This window comes from Ophidiomyces ophidiicola (assembly GCF_022830035.1).
Source record: "Ophidiomyces ophidiicola strain CBS 122913 chromosome Unknown scaffold_14, whole genome shotgun sequence".
Lineage (NCBI taxonomy): Eukaryota > Fungi > Ascomycota > Eurotiomycetes > Onygenales > Onygenaceae > Ophidiomyces > Ophidiomyces ophidiicola.
The window spans coordinates 348,297-368,126 of NW_026054654.1; the positions used below are offsets into that span (position 1 = coordinate 348,297).

Here is a 19,830-nt window from a genome sequence, read left to right on the forward strand (position 1 = left end):
TCCTTCTAGTTACATACTTCAAACACGTGATGTAAATTATTAGTCATCAATAATGCTTATAAATAGAGCGTTCACGTGGTCTTTTCGGCGGCCCGGCAGGCGGTGGAGATCCGGGGTATCGAAACAGCACTGCAGAGAGCAGCAGACAGCCTTGAAAAGTCGAGATCTATGAAACTCAGCATTCTGGACCCCCCGGTATTGTTCGGTTTTCGTTTATTCAACGCCTCAGCTTCCCGAGTGACTCTCTCAACAATCTCTTGTTCTAACTTCCCTCAGAACACAACGGCGAACCGACGCTCCCCGCCCATATCCCTTGTGGTCAGAAATCACACCACACTGGCTCCCAATTCCTGCCTGAAAATGGCGGGTAGCGAGTTCAAGGCAAAGGCACTGGACTTTTGCTCTTTTGTCAACGCTTCTCCTACACGTAAACCGCCCAAATATAGCGTGACAGTATGCAGCCAGATTTTTGTTTCATGGGCTTACCATACTGTTGTAACCAGCATTCCACGCCGTTTCATCTGTTCGCAAGCGTCTTATCGAAGCTGGGTTCCAAGAGATCAAGGTAGGCCTGTGAGGGAGCAAGATAGCCCATAAGCTACTGACATTGAACGCTTAGGAGAAACACTCTTGGTCTTCAGTATGCAAGCCTGGTGGCAAGTACTACCTGACTAGAAATGGCTCTACCATCATTGCTTTCGCCATTGGACGGAAATGGAAGGTTCGAATCCACCTCTCATAAACCCCAAGTAGCATCCGCTCACATATTATATACCAGCCGGGCAACTCTATATCTATGGTCGGTGCCCATACCGATTCACCATGTCTGAGAGTGAAGCCTGTTTCAAAGAAACAAGCAGAAGGCTTCGTTCAAATAGGCGTGGAAACGTATGGAGGCGGTCTCTGGCATACTTGTATGTCCACAAATATCCTAGAAGACCCTTAGCGCTCACTAAAAATCCAACACAGGGTTTGACCGCGACCTTAGTATTGCCGGCCGGGTTATGGCAAGAAACAAGGACGGTTCCATTTCTTCGCAGCTCTTCCATATCGATCGCCCAAGTAAGATCTTTATTTACAACGTCGCTTCAGCATGTTTGATTACTAACATAACTACTTTGCAGTTCTTCGAATTCCTACTTTGGCAATTCATCTCGATCGTCAAGAGACATTCACATTCAACAAAGAAACTCAATTGTTTCCCATCGCAGGCTTAGTAGAAGCTGAACTAGCTAGAGTGGGAGGCAGCCAGGCCAACTCGGAGCTGCCCAAGAATGACAATGATAGTAACCCTCCTGGCCCCCTGCGAAGCATCACGCAGCGTCATCACCCATATCTCGTTGAAACTATGGCGTCTGAACTTTCCATTCTGCCGGAGGACATCGTTGACTTCGAGGTCCTTCTCTATGACACCCAGAAAGCTTGCCTTGGCGGCCTTCTTGATGAATTCATCTTCTCTGCCCGGCTTGATAACCTTGGCATGTCCTACTGCACGACTATGGGTTTCATAGAATCTTTATCATCATCTTCCGCCCTAGATGACGAGTCATCAATTCGCCTGATTGCCCTCTTTGACCACGAGGAGATTGGCAGCAGGACTGCCCAAGGCGCCGACTCCAACGCTCTCCCCGCAATTCTGCGACGCCTTTCCTGCCTCCCCTCTCCTGGAGCGGACCCCACCTCTACTACTTACGAACAGTCTCTTTCAACCTCCTTTTTGATTTCTGCCGACATGGCCCACTCCGTCAACCCAAATTATGCTTTCAAATATGAAAATGAACACAAGCCAGAAATGAATAAGGGCCCTGTCATCAAAATCAACGCCAACGCCCGCTATGCTACCAACTCCCCCGGAATTGTGCTATTGCAGGAGTCTGCTCGTCTGGCAGCCAAGTCTGACAAAGATGGTGTCGTCCCGCTTCAATTATTTGTAGTCCGCAACGATTCTCCCTGCGGTAGCACAATTGGTCCGATGTTGTCTGCGGCGTTGGGTACTCGAACATTGGATTTGGGTAATCCGCAATTGAGCATGCATAGTATTCGAGAAACAGGCGGCTCAAAGGACATTCACTATGCCGTTGAGCTTTTTAGGAGCTTTTTTGAAAATTACTCCAATTTATCAACGAAGATCTTCGTGGATTAAAGCGAAGGACGTTCTATTGGAATGCATATCTTAAAATATGTACCTTTCAGCATTGTGATCCTATATTCGGTCATGTTTAGACAACAAACTTCAAGAATTTGACTATCAGGAAACACCTGATCTAGATCTGTCACAAGCAATCAAACAAACTCACTAGTAGGAAATACCTTGCAGCGGTGGTGTTTTTTCATTCTCTTCCGCGAAGTTTCTCTAATTTGTAGTTTCCACCATCATACTAGATCCATCTCACCTTTACCCCATTTACATTGGAATATCCAACTCTAAGCTTTCAGACTGCCCTCCCTCTATATATATCAAACCACCATACCACAGTAGAACAGACCCTCTCTTCAACAGTGGGAAGGCTACCCGAAGAGTATATTTCAAGTCTAGAATGGTTAGTTAGGTTGAGGCTGTTGAACAACAGGAACCCCGCCGTCCCATGGGTGCTCTAGACGTGCGACATTCAGCATTACCAAAAATTCCTCGGCATAGTCGTTGGGAAGAGCAGAGCAAAGCTGCTCTCCATAGTTAGGCATCTTTTTCTTGCCTGGCATATCCAAAAATATCCGAGCGACATCCCAGTATTCTGGAAACCATCCTGCCCATTCCCAATCGACAATTGCAGCAATATGACCACTGTCATCAGCCAGGATATTCCTAGGGCTGAGGTCACCATGTGTAAAACGGATTTCATGAATTTCAGCTGGCCGATGTTGAGTACCTCGAGCGAGAAAATCATTGAACTCTTTCTCAGTATTGAAGGGACCGCCTCAACGAGAATAATAAAAGCCAGATCTGACAGAAGAGCCATTTGCAGCTTCGATTCGGTGGCTCTTCAATTTTTGAGGTTGAGAAAGATATCCAGCAAGCTGGTCACAGACAGACGCTCTTTGGTCAATTGTCAAATTCATCCAAACTTTGTCTAGCGGCTGTCCAGGCATGTAATCCATCACAACGTAATAACTATCATCCTCCTCGTTAGGTTTGTTGTCATAGACCCGACGAACGGGAGTAGTTGTATTGGCAGCAACGAATTTCAGGGCCTCAATTTCACGGAGAGTAGAGTCGTTCTTCACAACCCGGTCCTCGTCCAGGCGAGTGACGAGGGGTAGACCGAGAATGGAGACCCCAACTACCTGGTCATAGCCAGCTAGAACTGCAATTAGCTAATAGTAAACGGGGTAGTCACGATGTTAGGACTCTTCGGTGCAAAAGAGTCCATTGCTGGAATAAGGGGGATACGCCCGCCCACTCTGATAAGAAAAGAGACAATATCGACACTCTCAGCTCAAAGAGTGAACGTTAGAAGCCGTCCACAACTAGTAGCCAGATGGACTGTGTAGGAACGTGGCTATGTGTTATCGGTTTTCAGACGTACAGTATGCCATGCGGTGCTCTGAAGCCTGAACCTACTTCTGTTTAAGATTATCTTGACAGGAGGTAGGATGCCGCATTAATATTTACCCGATATCCGGAAATGATGCCGTATTCGGGAGGGAAATACCATCTTCCGGGAACGGGGCAAGAACGCCGAAGGCGGGGCGGGCGGTCTTCAGCTTCAAATTGTAGTACTATTTCAGCTGTTTCCCTAAAATTGCATATAGACTTTGCATCTTTTTTTTGTAAATAGAGGTTGATTTTTTGAAGTTCCGCTCAGCATGAAAACGTCACCTAGATACCTCACTGGCAATAGCCAGGAAATCAAGGACTTTATCGACCAGTTCGATGTGAGCTTCCTCTCCTGTCTGATAAGCTGCGAAATTCTACCAAGACATTTCTGTTCTTTGTTCGTGCGCTAATTCATTTGGTAGGTCTTCCTGTTTGATTGTGATGGTCTGTTTGAACTGCCCCTTGATCACCTGTATCTGATAATCTAATACGAGCGGGTGGACAAGTATAGGCGTTCTATGGTCTGGCGATATTGTATTTGAGGGAACCGTTGCAACATTAGAGATGTTGCGGAAGAAGGGTAGGGTAATCCTATGTATAAATACCCCAGAGGCAATAGCTAAATGACAATGTCTTTAATATAGGAAAACAGATAGTATTTGTGACAAATAATAGTACCAAATCTCGACTGGATTACCAGAAGAAGCTGGAGAAATTGGGGATTCCCGCTGCTCATGTGAGTTTCAAAACCCGAAATTCTGTCGGGTTTATTTGTTTCGGATGGCTAATAGCCAGTTAAGGAAGAAGTTTTTTCCTCCTCATACAGCGCATCGGTATACATTGCGCGAATTCTTAACCTGCCGCCAAATAAGCGCAAAGTATTTTTAGTGGGTGAAACAGGCGCTGAGCAGGAATTACAAGCCGAGAATATCCCCTTCATTGGTGGTACAGATCCATCTTATCGTCGTAATGTCACCTCAGACGACTATCATAAAATCGCTTCGGGTGATTCCTCCCTTCTCGACCCTGAGGTCGGCGTAGTTCTTGTCGGGCTGGACTTCCACATCAACTATCTCAAAATCTCGCTTGCATACCACTATATCCGCCGTGGTGCTATTTTCCTTGCTACTAACATCGACAGCACCCTGCCCAGTGCAGGGACGCTTTTTCCTGGCGCGGGCACAATCAGCGCTCCCCTGATTCGTATGTTGGGCGGCACAGAGCCCATATCCCTAGGTAAACCCAGTCCTGAGATGATGGAAGCAATTGAGGGAAAATTCAAGTTTGACCGTCGCCGAGCATGCATGGTTGGCGATAGGCTGGATACTGATATCAGATTCGGCATTGAAGGGGGGCTAGGGGGAACATTGGGTGTTCTCTCTGGTGTAAGCTCAAAAGCAGACTTTGAAACGGCGGCACTGCCACCGTCAGTGTATGTTGATACCTTGGGTGACCTCCTGGACGGCGTATGATGGAAGACCGGCAACAGTGACGGATACACCACGGAGTATCCTTGTGACAGACGCACCATAAAACCCTATCCTATTAACAAGTTTTCCAGTTATAGACAATGCTTTATTTTATTCGCCTTTCTAGTCTCCATAATATTTCCCATCCAATACATCCAGTCACTTGAAATCTTTCATCCTCAACTAAACTGGCCGCTCCAAGCCTTCCGCGCACGATGAAATTTCTGCCAAGGCGAGCTGCAGAGTCCGATCAAAGCAAATCTTCCCTATACACAAACAATAACACCTCAAGCTGGTAAGCTGTGAGAACGTAATACCTTTTGCTACGGAGATTCACAAAGGCCATATTCTTGGATATGTGCCTCGAAATTGATCCAGTCTTCTATCCAACGATCATCTGGAGGAAATTCCTCCGGCAGTTCACTCAGTTGTTCAGGCATAACTACTTCCTGTCCGCCCGCAACAAGGTTTCGAGGCACACTCTTAGCGTACCACGAAGACTCTTCTCCTTGGACGGAACACTGAAGAAACATTAAAGCTTGACGAACTGATATCGCATCTCCAGTAAGTTGAGACGCAGTGTGAGATATCGGCTTCGAGCAATAAATGACTTCTTCGCTACCGATGGGGCTCCTCTTCAGGAAGAAAGTGTAGTCGTAATTGGTTAGAAATCCGTAGATCAAACCGAGCTCAATCATATACGTGCTGATTCGGGCTAGATGTTGGTTCTTTGGTAAGTTAAATAGCAACACACTATCACAGAAGTAGTACATACCAAGCACCTGCTCAATAGGAGCTGCACTATGAGCATGTGCAAACGATCCCCATATCTCTTGGAAGTTATAATCCCACGGCGCTTCAACCATGCCGATCATACGCGGCTCTCGGTTACTCTCCACGATGAGAGCAAGGTCGGGGTAGGGACTCTGGATGGTTGAATTTCCTTGGTAATTCCCAGAAAAACGGAAAAAAGACTTGTTTGTCGCTTTCCAGTCCCCAAAAACAGTTCCAAAGCCCATAACCCTGCCCACTGCTGAGACTGGACGGAGCGCATGTTCAACCCACCTATTTAGAATAGACACACGACTGCCACATATGAAGTGGTCTGGTATTTTCAGATTGGTTGCATTGCCGCTGGGCCGATAGGCAAGTACAGTGGGATAGTTTTCCCAACTGATATTCCTGAAATTCTCCTTCACCTCGTTCTCAAAATTAATCCATTTGAGGATTATTCCCGGAAATCCAGGAACAGTCTGCTCATCTTTCTCGTCAGCAGAGAAAGCACTGCCCCAATAAGTAGATATCGGTTGCATGATGATGTCTTTGGCCGTCAGGCCCACGATATCACTCATGCTGTCAAGAGAAAATAAAACGAGGTGGAGAAATAGAACTGAATGAAGCGAGCCGCTGCTTGAGGAGTAATAATCACAGGGGGAGGCAAAAAAAACGTTGTTTCAAAAGGTCCAGTCAGTTATGGGGCCTTAAGAAGAAAACCTGTGAATGAAGGTTGCCGTAGCAGAAGTAACGGGAGCCGCCGGGGGAAACGCTTTAAGGAAACGAAATGAAATAAAAGAAGAAGATTTTGGCGGAGATATGCTGACAAGAAACAATAAGGAGGGTTAAATAGAAGTACTCGACTTGCTGCATAGGGCTTTTTGAACCATCTAGGCTAGATCGAAATGCTATCTGTTACAGGTGTTGTTATTTTATGCGTCAGTCCAGTGCAAGAAGAAGGGGACATTTCCACTTGTTTCCGCACATAAAAAACCTGCTCATGTGCGTGTAACCAGGGAGCCAGGGCGATGACAGAACCATTCTAAATAAATGCTGATTTCTCATGATAGATGGGCCCTGGCACCAATGTCCACAAAATACAGCTGCAACAATGTGTCCTGCATTATTGGCCAAAATCCATTGTTTGGCATGAACAGTAAAGAATAGACCCTAGTTGTTGCTGTTGTTGGGATAAGAACCCAAGAAAAATGCCATAACACTTTCTAAAGAGTCGGAAGGTATATACTTCCAGATAACCATCCGCCAGTTGATCTAAGCACACAGACTTTGTTTCATAATTCAGCTCATTAGCTGATATTTGAAGCCATATCGTCCAAGTACTGCTGCGAGAATCTTCCGAGCGTAATCATAATAATAGAGAGATAACAGTTCCCTCTGGGGATTCAACTGAAGAAACCAGAGAAAAACCATTCTCGAATTAATAGATTAGAATGAGCTGGTTTGCTTCAGCTAGCTCCCACAGTCAAATACGATTGTAATTTCCATAGGCCTAGAATGGTCTGCACCGTCGAATTGCCTGACGGTCGAAGCAACACAGCATCTCTGGAAAAAAGATCGTGATGTTCGCGCAATTCCAGCAGATTATCTCTCGAAAATAGCCTCGGGAGGTTAAAAAGAGGGATTTGTGTTTCATGAAGTGGGAGGTCGATAAGTTCCTGTACGGGCGACGCATCTTCGTTACCATTCTCTGGCGAAGCTTGGAGAAGTAAAACAGCACTACATTTCATGTTCTTCAGCTCTCCCAATTTCTCCAAGGCGTTAGTAAGCCCATCCGCCAGCGTAAATTTTGGGTCAAGATCCAAAGGGCTCCATCGATGATCCCTCCCAATATTGCAACAATTTTTTATTGCTCGTATGACACTTTTTCTCAAATGTGTCAAAACAAACTCTGGCAAATCTTCTCGCCAGACAACTTTTTCATGGTCCTTATTTGTGAGGGGGCCACGAGGGCTCTTCCATCGATGCGGGAGTAGGGAGCGGGTGACATGCACGTTTTTGCCCTTGGATAATTTAGATAAGAGCACAGTATTATTAGCAAGACGGATCTTTAAGAAGCGGGAGGTTTTCTTTTTCAGCTGAACTGGATCATCGGCCGGTGTGCCATCGTCCGGCACCTGGTTGACCGTAGTTTCATTCCCCTCAATGTTTACTTCTTCTATACTTTGCTTCTCTACCTCTGTCGTCTGGTCTACCTTCAGCGCCATGCTATTCATCTCGTCTCTCAGGAAGTCTATGGGCATCATCCACGGTTCCTCTGACTGTGGATGCTCGACTAGCCCAAAGCAGCTGAGAAGCTCTTTGGGTAATCGCGCATGGGTAGCTGAGCACATGCGAACCGGGCTTGCGAGGGCCCGAGCCCATGGATTACGGCTCAGGGGGTCAAAATCGGTTTTTCGGGGAAGCTTCTCGTGTAGTTTTTCGCGCGCGCTTTTGCGGCGGAGAACGGGTGACTGTATGACCGTTCTTTCGTGTATGGATGAAGTCAGCGATCGTGTAAGAGGGGCGTTCCCCGGTGATATTGACGAGGCATCAAGATACAAACTGCCATTGCTCATACATTCGGCCTTGTCGTGGTGAAGCTGTAAATCGCGGGAATTCCCTGCCGAGGTGAGTGCGGGAACCGAAGACTGGAACTGCCGGTGGTGAGGGTAAAGGAAATTATTTAAACATAAAGGAGGCCTGCAATTTACATGCCGCCTGAGTGAACTGCAGATATAAAAAGGTCGCAGATATCTCTTTGCCATTGCTCAGACTGCTCCTCATGTTTGGAAGGAAAAATTGCTTTTGAAGTTGGGATTCTGTTGAGCAGTAACAAGGGAAACCTAACTTAGCCGAATACTTTCTTGATTTACTACCAGAACTAACTATGAACGAGGTGAAGAATGTTAAGCATTAAGGGGAATCAAGAAACAAGCTCACACCTTCAGTGTTTGCCTGCTACTCAATTGTCTTCGCATGGTGTTTTTTAAGGTTTTGCTGAGTACATGTCACGTTTTGGCGCTGAGCGCGTCTCTTGATTGGCTAGACTCCTGTTTGTGTACAGCGCTAGCCATATCCCGTTAGCTACTTGGCATACACTGTGGGTCTAGTGTTGCCCCTTTTCATGTTCACCTCACCATCTTATTATTAGATAGATGCGCAACATGCAACCTACAGCTTCTACAGCTTATGAGTCCATGCTTTAAAAAAGCAGCTTAATAGATCTTTTATCTCTTCATTCAAAAGATCAGATCTACTAGTTAATGATCTGTATAATCTCTCAGTCCACAGTACTATGAATTCTAAAAAGAAATGTTGCAATCCCCCACACAACCTCTTTCATATAATTCTGAGCATGAAGTGACGTGACTCTGCATAAAATACTGTCCCCTCACCTGAAATGTGATTGACAGGATGCTCATATTGTTGTCTTTGTTGTGTGACGCTAAAATATGGAATCAATCACAGGGCACTCTCTATATAAGCGGAATAAAGTATGCGGCTACCCAAATTACAACATGCGCAAACTCGATTTGAATGAAGAGGGACCGCCGGGCTGTGTCGGGGTGGTTAGCTGAATCAATCATGGGTTTATACACAGTTAGTTACATTGGATTTGGATTACCAGAACAAAAAACCCCGCACGGATTGTTGAAGCTGCCGATCTTTGGGGCCCGGGATTGCTAGATTTGTTTTCCCACATCTCAAACCCCCGCCCGCCGCCCTCAACTTAACTTCGGGGACGGGTCCCCCTAGTAACGAGATGATAGGACAATAAGTAGTTAGCTAAACCTTACTCAAGGAAGAAAGTTTAGTCTTGTTTTTTCTAGATCGGAAGTCCAACCGTTCGAACGTTTACTTGTATCTCCTCAGAAACCGCGGAATTGCCAAATGGCACTGCCTCGCGTCAATGACGTTGTGAGGCATACAGTTACTCGTAAAGCCCTTCATATCATATGAAGACGAATGTAAAATACTGATCTCGATCTGGCTGATGGTAGGCACGGCTCCCTGGTCAAGCGTATAATTTGGTCTCTAGGAATTTTTAAAACAAGGGGAGATATCTGGGCTCAGCAAGTATGCTACTTTGATTTGTTGTTCCGCCGTGTTCCGTAGAGACGTCACAATAGCTTCGTATGCGACATGCTCCGATGCTAGACCTTGGTCAGATTCATTTTAACATCGCGCCACTAGCCGGAACGGTTACCAACATTGGAATGAAGGATAGTACCCAAAAACTAACTCACGTAGAGGCAGCGAAGCTACAGTTGGTTATCACCGACCCGCGTTACGAAGTTATAACTTGCCAAGCCCTGATAACCCGGTTATCATGGCGTCTCCCCTAACAAACCCATTCAGTATAACTCGGTTATCAGCCAGCTTGGCGGCATGAGTTAGAGTTCGTGTTATATGGGGCCCCCGTACAGTGATTGGCAGGCTGTAGAATTACTATGCCAAAACAGTACACGCGCAGGCAGGCTGGTAGCTTAGTAATTAGAAAGCTTAGTAATTACACAGCTGATTACACAGCGCGCAGGCTGGTTACTAAGCTCCGGCACGCGTAATGCCAAGACTTTTCAAATGCACTAGACTATATTGGGCCTAGTATGATAACTCGCCCCACTAAAGTTATTGGGGAGTATGATGTAGAATCCTCTACTTACCTATCTTGGCGAAGTAAGATGACATCTGTTGACCTGAACAGACAAAAATGACTATGTAAGCCTTATGGCAATCATAGTGGTCACCTCTTTAGTCGAGTGGCTTGATTGTCTGATATTAGCCGTGTCATAATGTTGATAGTTACAAATCAACTTCCCCGCCTGGTTGTGAACCAAATCAAGGTACCCTGAAGTTTATAGAAGCCATTGATCTTGGCTCTAGATAGTTTCACTGATTGGGCGTGTAGATATCCCCCTATGTACAGGACTAGGAGGGGTGTCTGCTCAGCTGGACTGGGAGAGAGGCCACCGTTCTAGGCTTGCCCAAGTCATCGGGGTAGATTCCATTGGACACGCCAGCGGAAACGGCCAAAAATAGGGCAGCCCAGATCATCATTGAAGTCGGCAGATCCTTGGAGCACAGATATTACCTGCAGAACTCATCCATGTTCGTTCAAGTCCTGGCCTCTCAGCGTGTGCCATACTGTTAAAGGCGGCCACACAAGTTTTGGGTGACATGATTCACTACCCAACGCCCGATCCCTCCCAACGCCCGACTGTTACGAAATCTCTACTGTACAATATGAGTCCTAGAAGGCATGCTCTGATAGGTGAATCATGCAAAGCAAACAGCCAAATGCTCCCTAAAGGAGTTAGTAAGGAAATACGCCTTAGTACAGTCAATTTCGAATTGCGATGCATTTTCATGTTCACAACACTTTTGGTGTTTCTTGGCTTAACGACGGTGACGGGTAACACCGGCTTCCGTGGGGAGCTGCCGAAGATGAATCAGTCCGCCCGGCAATCTCAACGTCGAGGCAGCGGCCCGACCTGCACATCCGAAGTGTGGGGCTTCAGCCTTGAATCCAATCGCGACGCTCGTTGCATTGTTAGGAGGAGAATAAGGACAGTCCCTCTACAAATGGAGCTCGAACGATGGGTCCGGAGAGATCAAAAAGCCATTCAAATTCCTAATAGGGACTGTTTACACACTAAAGGTGTGTAAAGCATTTGCTTTCAGTTTGGAAGCTGTGGAGACTTGTCGATAAGTTGCGTGGCTGGCTGCATCGCCAGCAGTGCTAAGGGACTCAGCAGCACGGAGCCCCGGCTTCTTTCCACAGAACTCCTTCCCCCATCTTCAATTGAAGCCGCGGAGCCCCATTGGACACTTTGATGCCCATCAGGCTCGGTTGAGCGATCGGAACCATCCGAAATAGGTGCCATCTCAGAAGCCGCCGGGTTTGGGAGGTAGAAGAATGTTGAGAGCAAGTCTCAGGGATTTTTTGTTTGCCATCCCAATAAATTAACCCCTCTTTTCCTTTGCCCGATCTCAGGCCATTTGGATATATACAAGCTCCGTGCCGAGAGGTCTCAAAGCTATCAGTCAGGAAATATTATCGAAGCTGGGTCATAACATATTCATGAAAACCATCTGGATTTTTAGGCTTCCCAGTATGGAAGCTGTGTGGTTTTAGTGTGCCGCTATGATAAATCAATATAAGATGCAAGCATTGCGATCGTACGTCAGTCCATCCTGCCGATAGAATTGCAGAGAATGCATACCCTGAGCTCATAGCACACCATCATAGCAGGCCTGTTCTGTAGCTGCGGAAAGAGATACACCAGACTTTTGCCTCCAAAAAGAAGATCAACACCATTGGGGGATCATCCTACGTTGATGGGATAATATGGCATCTAATATCTTCGCAGATTTGGCAATTAAGCTGTTCAGGACTTGCCCCGTATGTAAAAGTGATCTGGTTTGCCTGAAGCTAGTGGGGCAGGTTTCCAAATGGGTAATCCCCCAACACATATATGATTGCTGATATCGCCTTGAATAATTGGAGTCACGGAATTTGTAACTGGCTTCTCTTTGGATGCATCTGCTTCTCTGAACTCCCCAAAGATTTTTTCGAAAAAACTTGAGGGAGAAAGAGAAACTCATGGCTGTGCCAATATTTCATGGATCTCTGCCCAGTTATCAAGTTTTGGTGTTTTCTGATCATCTGGGTAGTTATTTATACTCCGGCGGATAGACACCGTGGTCAATTAAATTCTGCAGAAAACTCCGACTGTAGGCTGAGGAGCTTGTAGTCATTGTTTTAGTCTTTGCATCCTTGATGAATGATGGAGGAGATTTGGTATGATGCTTCCTATGGTTGGAGCAGGACGTCCTTTGGCTCACTGGAAGTGAATACTGTGATCAGATTAGCACCTCTGGGGCCAGCATTGACTTGGTACTACTCTGTGCATACATTCTTAAATTAGATAAGTTTGAACCCCCCGATCTTGAACATCTCTCTGCCTCCTTCAGGTGAATAAGTGGACATTCATGGAGAAAGGTAAGAAGCCAGGTGGGTTTGAAGCCCCCTTGCTTGGCTTGAAGCTGCTGGGTGATGGACCTGATAGATCCACAGCCAGTTCTGTGGCTCCACTCCAATTATGTAAGTTCACCTGCGCAGGAGCTCCCTAAAAGCTTCCATTTAGTTATTTAAACAGGGATATTTACGCGTCCGATTGAATAAGAGTAGAGTCGTCAATTCACATCATATTAATTCATGAACTCTTCGCGCATTTTTTCGCTGGCGACGCGCCGCACATTTTGTTCCTCGATCAGAAGCTATTCCAAGGCTCGCGACTCGCTTGTACCGCGGGGATGGACACCTACACCGTTCGTGACGGAGACACTGGTATGACGGGGACTCAACAATGCGCCATAATGTTTGGCTGTAAAAACTAATTGATGAGTAGGGAGGAGGCTGGCATACATGTGCGCAATGCATACTCTATGTCGAGGCGCCCGCTGACAACAGATACGCTTTGAGAAGATGATATCTTTTCCAGATTATTAAAAGTGCATATTTCGAAAACTTCCTTATCTACACAACATGCAGAGCAGTTGGCTAACAACATACACCCGTTCTTTAGGAACGCATAATATGTTTAAATGGCGAAGTCGATGAGACTGTATCAGCTTCCATTGTCGCCCAACTTCTTTTCCTTGAAGCGGATAACCCAGAGAAACAGATCAGCCTTTACATAAATTCGCCCGGAGGCTCAGTAACAGCTGGTAAGCCCACACTCGTCGTTTTGAACCTGCCTGTTTAATTCCCATCTAAGAATGCCGGCGGTACTTGTGTAGGTCTCGCCATCTACGACACAATGACCTATATTCAGTCTCCCGTTAGCACCATATGTGTTGGACAAGCCGCATCCATGGGATCTCTTCTTCTCAGCGGCGGAGAAGCAGGAAAACGTTTTTGTCTTCCACACTCGTCAATAATGGTACATCAACCATCAGGAGGATACTTTGGACAGGCGACGGATATTGCGATTCATGCAAAGGAAATTTTGCGAGTCCGAAAGCAGCTGAATGAGATTTACAAACGGCATTTAACTAAAGAAATCTCGCTGGACGAGATTGAGAAATTGATGGAGAGGGATTATTTCATGGGCGCCAAGGAGGCGCTGGAGATGGGGATTGTGGACGGCATTATGGACCGTAGGATGAAGCCCAAGGAAGAAACTTCCGTTTGACAGTAGAATGTATATCCCAGATATTCTCGCCTCAGTCTTGACCAATATACGGTCGTGGCAAAATAGCTAATTGGTCAATTTATATAGAGATGCGAAGGTGAACAGCTTAGGTCGGATATTTTCATGAGATATCCTCCAAACTCCTATTGATATTCCCGGAGACGACATAACTCCCAATGGGGGACATAGCGACAACAGGAGCTAAACTATTGTCGATAAGCAAGGGTATAATACATACAAATTGACTCAAACGCTGGTACCAAAATGCATTCCAAACCGTCGTCTAAAATAAAACCGAGGGGACAAACTTGTCGCTGTGTCACCGGGTTCGGCATGCTCAACTTCTCGACTCCGCCGCCACTGGTCACGTATCATGCGAAAGACATTAATTTCCACAATTACGGCATCACCGGTAAGAAACTCATCACGCGCATGGTTATCCTGGCCTAGAGGAGGTTGCGTGCTGGTGGTGGAATCCGATAAAAAGGCACGCCTTTGATCATTTCCTTCCTCAATATCAGGTTCATTCTGCACGTCAGCAGATGGAAGATTTTGCAGTTCAATATCATCGCCGCCCGGGGAATGGAGCCTATGAACTCCTCGTTCTTCTGAGTCAATATCTTGGCTCATTTCCGCCCGAGCGTTTAAAGTAGAAGTAGAGGTTTCACGGGATAATGAGGCCGCGGTTTTCTCGCTCTCCAACCTAATGCCCATCATGATTATTTGCAGACAAACGACTAAAATGTCAAATGCTATTAACTGAAGTTTTGAAATCGGCCCTTTCTGACCAATAAAGTCAATGAACAAGCCCCCATGGAGATAACCGCGCGACACTTCACTTGCTGCGGGGGGAGCTGATAAAAAATGTGGAAGTATGCATAGGAGGTTACTGATGAGAATAGCGCCAATATAGGGCTGGTATTCGTAATCATGGAAGCCGGCTTTGGGGGAGAAGAATGCTATTTGAACAAATGCCCGGATTATAAAATGGACAATTGAGCAACTAGGAAATTTGATGAGCTATCAGCAATGTATTATATTATCGCTGTACTTTCGTGACGCTTACTCTATATAGTACAGACAGGATAGTTGGCAGTATACCAGGATATCGAAATCGCGGAGTAGTCGGTTGAGTAAGACCGTTTTCGTTTTGGTCTGCGTCTCCCTTCGATAGCGATATCTGGACTGGAGCTGCTGTGGGGTAAATTCTTCGCCATTATCATCATCATACGACAAGTTGGAGATGTCAGCGATGTGTTCCGCATCTCGGAGTACATCTGGGGTTGTCATAGAGCAGACATTGGGGAGCTTGGAGGAAGTAGAGGAGGGAGTCTGTAGGTGAGAATTACTGCGCAAAAGGGTGATATTGAGATAGTTAGATTGTGTAAGTACCACAAAGACGAAGCCCCAACGCCGCTATCTGGTATTGTTTGTGCTTGATTCCTCATACCACTTCCATCGTCGGCTCTCGTATAGGTCCCACCCGAAGTCATGAACGACGGATATTCCCTCGGCCCGAATATTATTAGTCATGCTTAACTAGGTAGTTTAACTAGGTACGGAGTACGGAGTAGTTAATTATGAATCGAATTCGCAATACGTTTGCAACCAACTGCAGTATTCCATGCAACGATCTTTATTACCAATATAACACAGCCATGGCCATACTTCCTGTGAGTTGGTAGATTTCCAGCAACTCTAGCCCTACTGATAAGATCAAACTAGCTCTTTCAACAAGCGCTCCGCCCACATGTGTCAAAGTTGATGCGCCCTTCTCCATTTCTACAATGTTCTTTATCTACCAAAATAAAGATAGCAATAGATAAAGCAGTTGCATCAGCACCTGTTGTTTTATTCATGAAGGGAACTCCAGAGACACCACAGTGTGGATTTTCAAGAGCAAGTATTCAAATACTGGGCTTGCAAGGAGTGGATCCTCATAAATTCACTGCATTTAATGTACTTGAAGATATTGAGCTAAGACAAGGTGTGTTCAAAGTCATTCTTATGTGGTATAAATTAATAATTTTTCTTTGTCTTAGGTATCAAGGAATATTCTGACTGGCCAACCATTCCTCAATTGTATGTTGACAAGGAGTTTATTGGTGGATGTGACATCCTAATGTCTATGCATCAGAATGGAGAGTTAGCAAAGCTATTAGAAGAAAAGAATGTTCTGACTCCGAGAGAATCCGAAGTTGAAAGATAGATGTTCTTGTGATTGACTAAAATAGGAAATGGCTACATATATATATTGACAGGTCTTGCTTCCAATCCACATTTCTGCCAAACTTATGTAGCAGAACCTTCACAGAGAGTGCGTTCGCAATTATGGCGAAAACCAGATTTCCAGTGCAACAGCATACATTCTTTGCCACCCATGGAGCAGCCAAAGCTTTATATCTGATGTTACTTATAGTGTGGGTGAAGTGAAGGCCAACGCGATACAGACGACCCTCAAGGCTATTCTAGCCTCAGAGCTTGGCGAGGTGGTCTTCTCTTAGATAGTAGACGGGTTGCCTACTCGTGAAGCCTCCCGCTTTGAAACATCTTCGAGGCTAGATATTCGTGATCGTATCCAACTGAGCCTGAAGATTTTACATTCATTCCGCTCTCTGCGAGATGATGAGTTAAACAAAGAGTTGCAATCCCCGAAGATCGAAGCGAAGGTTTGACCCTTCACACTGTATTTCCAGTTATTCACTGGTAGTTACAACTAGCAGCTAATAGGGCATCCCTTAGTTGGCAACGGCCTTTTTTCGTGCCCCTCCCCGCTCAGCAGCTTACAATCAGCTCTTTGCCGAAATCATTGCCGTAGAGATACACAAAATTGCAGGAAAGCTGGTTCGCAAGCTTCATCCTAATGGGGAACCTCCTAGACAGGCTGATTTCCCACCCTTACGAGGAGTATCACATTAAGCTACCGGCCTTGTCCTGAAATATCATCACCCCAACACCATATATGACGTTGTTGGATACTGGGCCGAATGGCAGCTGTTTGGAGGAGCTGTACTGTTTGATAGAACCCTGGAACTAGATTCAGATCCAAGAAGCATACCTAAGTTTACTCTTCTCGGCTTCAATATATATGTTCCCAGTCATCTAGTTATTTGAGTTCACGTTGCAAAGTTTTTGCTGGTTTCTGGAACATATATGCAGAGTAATGGAGTCTTCATTCACTCCAATACAGTGCCCAGCTACAGACCCTTGTTGACATGGGTCGAAACCAGGAAGGCAATTCAGTGGAAAGGCGTTTCATTTTGTCCTCTGCTAGAGGTGGTGGGTTTTTCTTCTTATAGTCTGTCGGTTGTTGGATGTATCTGTTGGGGTAGATATGGGAGACGGCTTCCAAGGCAAACCTAGTGCAAATGTGCCCAGTTAGGGGACGACCAAAGCTTATGGAAGCTATGGCACAAGCGAGGGGAAGGATACGAAGATAAAGTAAATTGCACATATTTATTAAATCTACTTCACAAGCTAAGGGCCGTCTCATAGTACGTGTACATTACATACTAATGCGGATGATCCTTGGATTCGGACCTATCTGCCCATTTCGAAGCTCAAATATCCAAGTAAAAGAGGGTTTGTTCAAAATGCCCTTTCGCCAATTACCGTAAAAGTATCCAGGTGTAGCCGGCGTGGTGTGACGTAGAATGTGGTCTATAATTTGGGAAATACTTAGCCTATTCGAAGACTATTTCCATCGAGGGGATATGAAACAGTAGCTACTGACACTGTATGCACTAAGAATATTCTCTAGCCCACCTTTCATTCCGAGTCCAAAATTTCGCAGACCGTCCGTTGGTTTGTACGAGCTGAAGGGTCTTTTTGCGGATGCCCAAATTCCAGATGGCTGTCACTATGGCACGAGGAAGTTGACTTCTTCATTGAGCGTTTAGGGTATCTACCAGTGGCATTTGTCTCGGTATTCTTCTCCATCGTTTTTGAGGGATTCATGTGATCAGAAACCGAATCGTCAATTAGAACATAGTCAAGGCATATCTCTTCGGTAGTCCGCATGCTATGCAAGGGGGTGGACCTAACTACGCTCTCCGCTTGAAAGCTGTTGGCTGCGTAAATACGCTTATGTGTATCGCAATTTTCCAGCTTCTGAGCCTTTGCCTTTATAAAACATATGTCAATCAGAAAAGTCTTAATAGTAAACCTGACGGGCGATTTATTACCTCCGAAGAACCAGCAGGAAGTTGATTTCTATGAGTAGTAGTAGCCCATACAATCGCCTGACACCATAAAATAGGAGCCTTTTCAAAGTTGTCTACACTGCGATAGGCTACAATGGCCGGGGTGACAACGAATTCAATTTTATTCCCATCTAGAGCGGTGTCGTCGGCTTTCAGGCGCATACCAGGATGTGGGCGCATGAATTCCGACCCATTTTGGAATCCGTTTTGAACAAGTTTGGGTGATGTAGCAGAAAGACAATGGAATTCTTCACATTGCTGCCAGGCCATCAAGGCTGCTTCTCCAGCAGCTCTAAATATCCTGTAAAGACTCGTAAGTCTCTTTTCGCATTGCCCCGAGATATCTTTCAGGAGACATTTCCAGGGACCATCTAGAAATGTGGACGCCATGTTTAGGTAGCAGTGTTCTTTTATCCTTTCTAGAGGACGTATTGTTTTTGGCTGTTGGCGTGGGAAACTAAGCGGGCAATATAATTGCAAAGTTTGTCCGACCCATTTGCGGGCAAGATGGTCATAGTCTAAAAATCAGCCAGCTACACACAGAACGGGTTGGTAAGGTATTACCTGCTGGAAAGATATCGGCGAGGCAATCCTTTAGCTGGGGAATGGTGGCTAATTTGGGCTCATCTCTGAAATAATGAAACGGCTCCTCAATCACCCTATCACAAATATAATGGGTCAACACCATATGCAAAAGAATAAATGGCCCGTAGCGGATTTGTTGTTCACAAAAGGTAAGTGTATTGCTAAAATCAACACACGACTTTGCAAAAATTCGATCCTGCGCTTCATGGAGAGCAGAAAGGCAATGAGGCCCGGGCATTGTCTCAGCACTGTATCTCTGGGACCACTCTTGGCACTGGTGCATAAGGGCGTAAAAAGATTTGTAAATTTGTTCGTCGGATATCATGCGCGAGTTATCGTGGGATTTCATTATGAAGAACGACTGCCGTAGCCTTCGGTTTGTTTCCTCAAGATCTTGTATATAACAGTGAAGCTCCTTCTGTTTATCTATTGCCGTCCTTAATTCGGTTTGTGCGTCTTTGCGTTCTTTTGTCAGTTGTGCCTTGGTTTTCGCTTTTCTTACCCTTGGCATGGTTTGTGATCGTTCACTGCCTTTCTGAGGTCTTCCACGACTGGCACATTTTCCAGCTCTTCCGGCTATCTTTATTGAGGGGCCGGTATTATTATGGTGCTTGGTGATAGTAGGCTTTGTCTTCTTCCAGCCCTCTTCCACTTCGCCCGCGTCGTTGAGATTTGGCTGTATACCGCCTGGTTGCTGTATGTTCTTAGGCAAACTCAGTTCATCATCAGAAGTGATGTCTTCTCCTCCATTTCTCTTCCTCTTATCCGCTGCCAACGTCATCATCTGCTGCGACTGATTCTCTAGAGCTCCCATATGACGAGTCATCGTTGGGGATTGAATGGGTATTGCTGCTACTTCAGTTTAGTTTGCCGCACGTTGTTAAAGAAAAATCTATGTCAAAAGTGAGGCGGCGGCAGCAGCGACGCTATTTGGTCGAAGAGAATTCACTGTTCTTTTTGTAAACATAAAGCTTCGTCATATGATTTTTTTGGTTTTTCCTGCAGGTGAATAAAAAAGAACCCGAGTTTGCGAGTAATTTTTGGCCGGAGGAACAAGTTTTCTTTAA

At 45.6% G+C, this 19,830-nt stretch overlaps 8 protein-coding genes across 8 annotated transcripts; 3 read left to right on the plus strand and 5 right to left on the minus strand.

The window, feature by feature from the left end:
• Positions 1-360: 360 nt before the first annotated feature.
• LOZ57_003917 (uncharacterized protein) lies at positions 361-2,143 on the plus strand (the record flags this gene model as incomplete). The annotated part of the gene is made up of 6 exons (XM_049252964.1): positions 361-427; positions 504-565; positions 620-721; positions 779-914; positions 970-1,062; positions 1,125-2,143. The coding sequence occupies 6 exons, from the start codon at positions 361-363 to the stop codon at positions 2,141-2,143; spliced, it is 1,479 nt and encodes a 492-aa protein (XP_049108133.1).
• Positions 2,144-2,541: 398 nt separating this feature from the next.
• On the minus strand, positions 2,542-3,368 carry LOZ57_003918 (uncharacterized protein; the record flags this gene model as incomplete). Its single annotated transcript, XM_049252965.1, has 3 exons — positions 2,542-2,895; positions 2,947-3,296; positions 3,347-3,368. 3 exons carry the CDS (start codon positions 3,366-3,368, stop codon positions 2,542-2,544), a joined length of 726 nt encoding a protein of 241 aa, XP_049108134.1.
• Positions 3,369-3,804: 436 nt separating this feature from the next.
• PHO13 (p-nitrophenyl phosphatase) lies at positions 3,805-5,007 on the plus strand (the record flags this gene model as incomplete). The annotated part of the gene is made up of 5 exons (XM_049252966.1): positions 3,805-3,873; positions 3,958-3,979; positions 4,047-4,115; positions 4,180-4,271; positions 4,327-5,007. 5 exons carry the CDS (start codon positions 3,805-3,807, stop codon positions 5,005-5,007), a joined length of 933 nt encoding a protein of 310 aa, XP_049108135.1.
• A 320-nt stretch (positions 5,008-5,327) lies between these two features.
• On the minus strand, positions 5,328-6,356 carry LOZ57_003920 (uncharacterized protein; the record flags this gene model as incomplete). Its single annotated transcript, XM_049252967.1, has 1 exon — positions 5,328-6,356. The coding sequence occupies one exon, from the start codon at positions 6,354-6,356 to the stop codon at positions 5,328-5,330; it is 1,029 nt and encodes a 342-aa protein (XP_049108136.1).
• Positions 6,357-7,244: 888 nt separating this feature from the next.
• LOZ57_003921 (uncharacterized protein) lies at positions 7,245-8,354 on the minus strand (the record flags this gene model as incomplete). Its single annotated transcript, XM_049252968.1, has 1 exon — positions 7,245-8,354. One exon carries the CDS (start codon positions 8,352-8,354, stop codon positions 7,245-7,247), a length of 1,110 nt encoding a protein of 369 aa, XP_049108137.1.
• Positions 8,355-13,601: 5,247 nt separating this feature from the next.
• Positions 13,602-13,976, plus strand: LOZ57_003922 (uncharacterized protein; the record flags this gene model as incomplete). Its single annotated transcript, XM_049252969.1, has 1 exon — positions 13,602-13,976. One exon carries the CDS (start codon positions 13,602-13,604, stop codon positions 13,974-13,976), a length of 375 nt encoding a protein of 124 aa, XP_049108138.1.
• Positions 13,977-14,222: 246 nt separating this feature from the next.
• Positions 14,223-15,266, minus strand: LOZ57_003923 (uncharacterized protein; the record flags this gene model as incomplete). The annotated part of the gene is made up of 2 exons (XM_049252970.1): positions 14,223-14,979; positions 15,043-15,266. 2 exons carry the CDS (start codon positions 15,264-15,266, stop codon positions 14,223-14,225), a joined length of 981 nt encoding a protein of 326 aa, XP_049108139.1.
• A 2,478-nt stretch (positions 15,267-17,744) lies between these two features.
• On the minus strand, positions 17,745-19,589 carry LOZ57_003924 (uncharacterized protein; the record flags this gene model as incomplete). The annotated part of the gene is made up of 3 exons (XM_049252971.1): positions 17,745-18,098; positions 18,161-18,696; positions 18,743-19,589. The coding sequence occupies 3 exons, from the start codon at positions 19,587-19,589 to the stop codon at positions 17,745-17,747; spliced, it is 1,737 nt and encodes a 578-aa protein (XP_049108140.1).
• Positions 19,590-19,830: the final 241 nt, after the last annotated feature.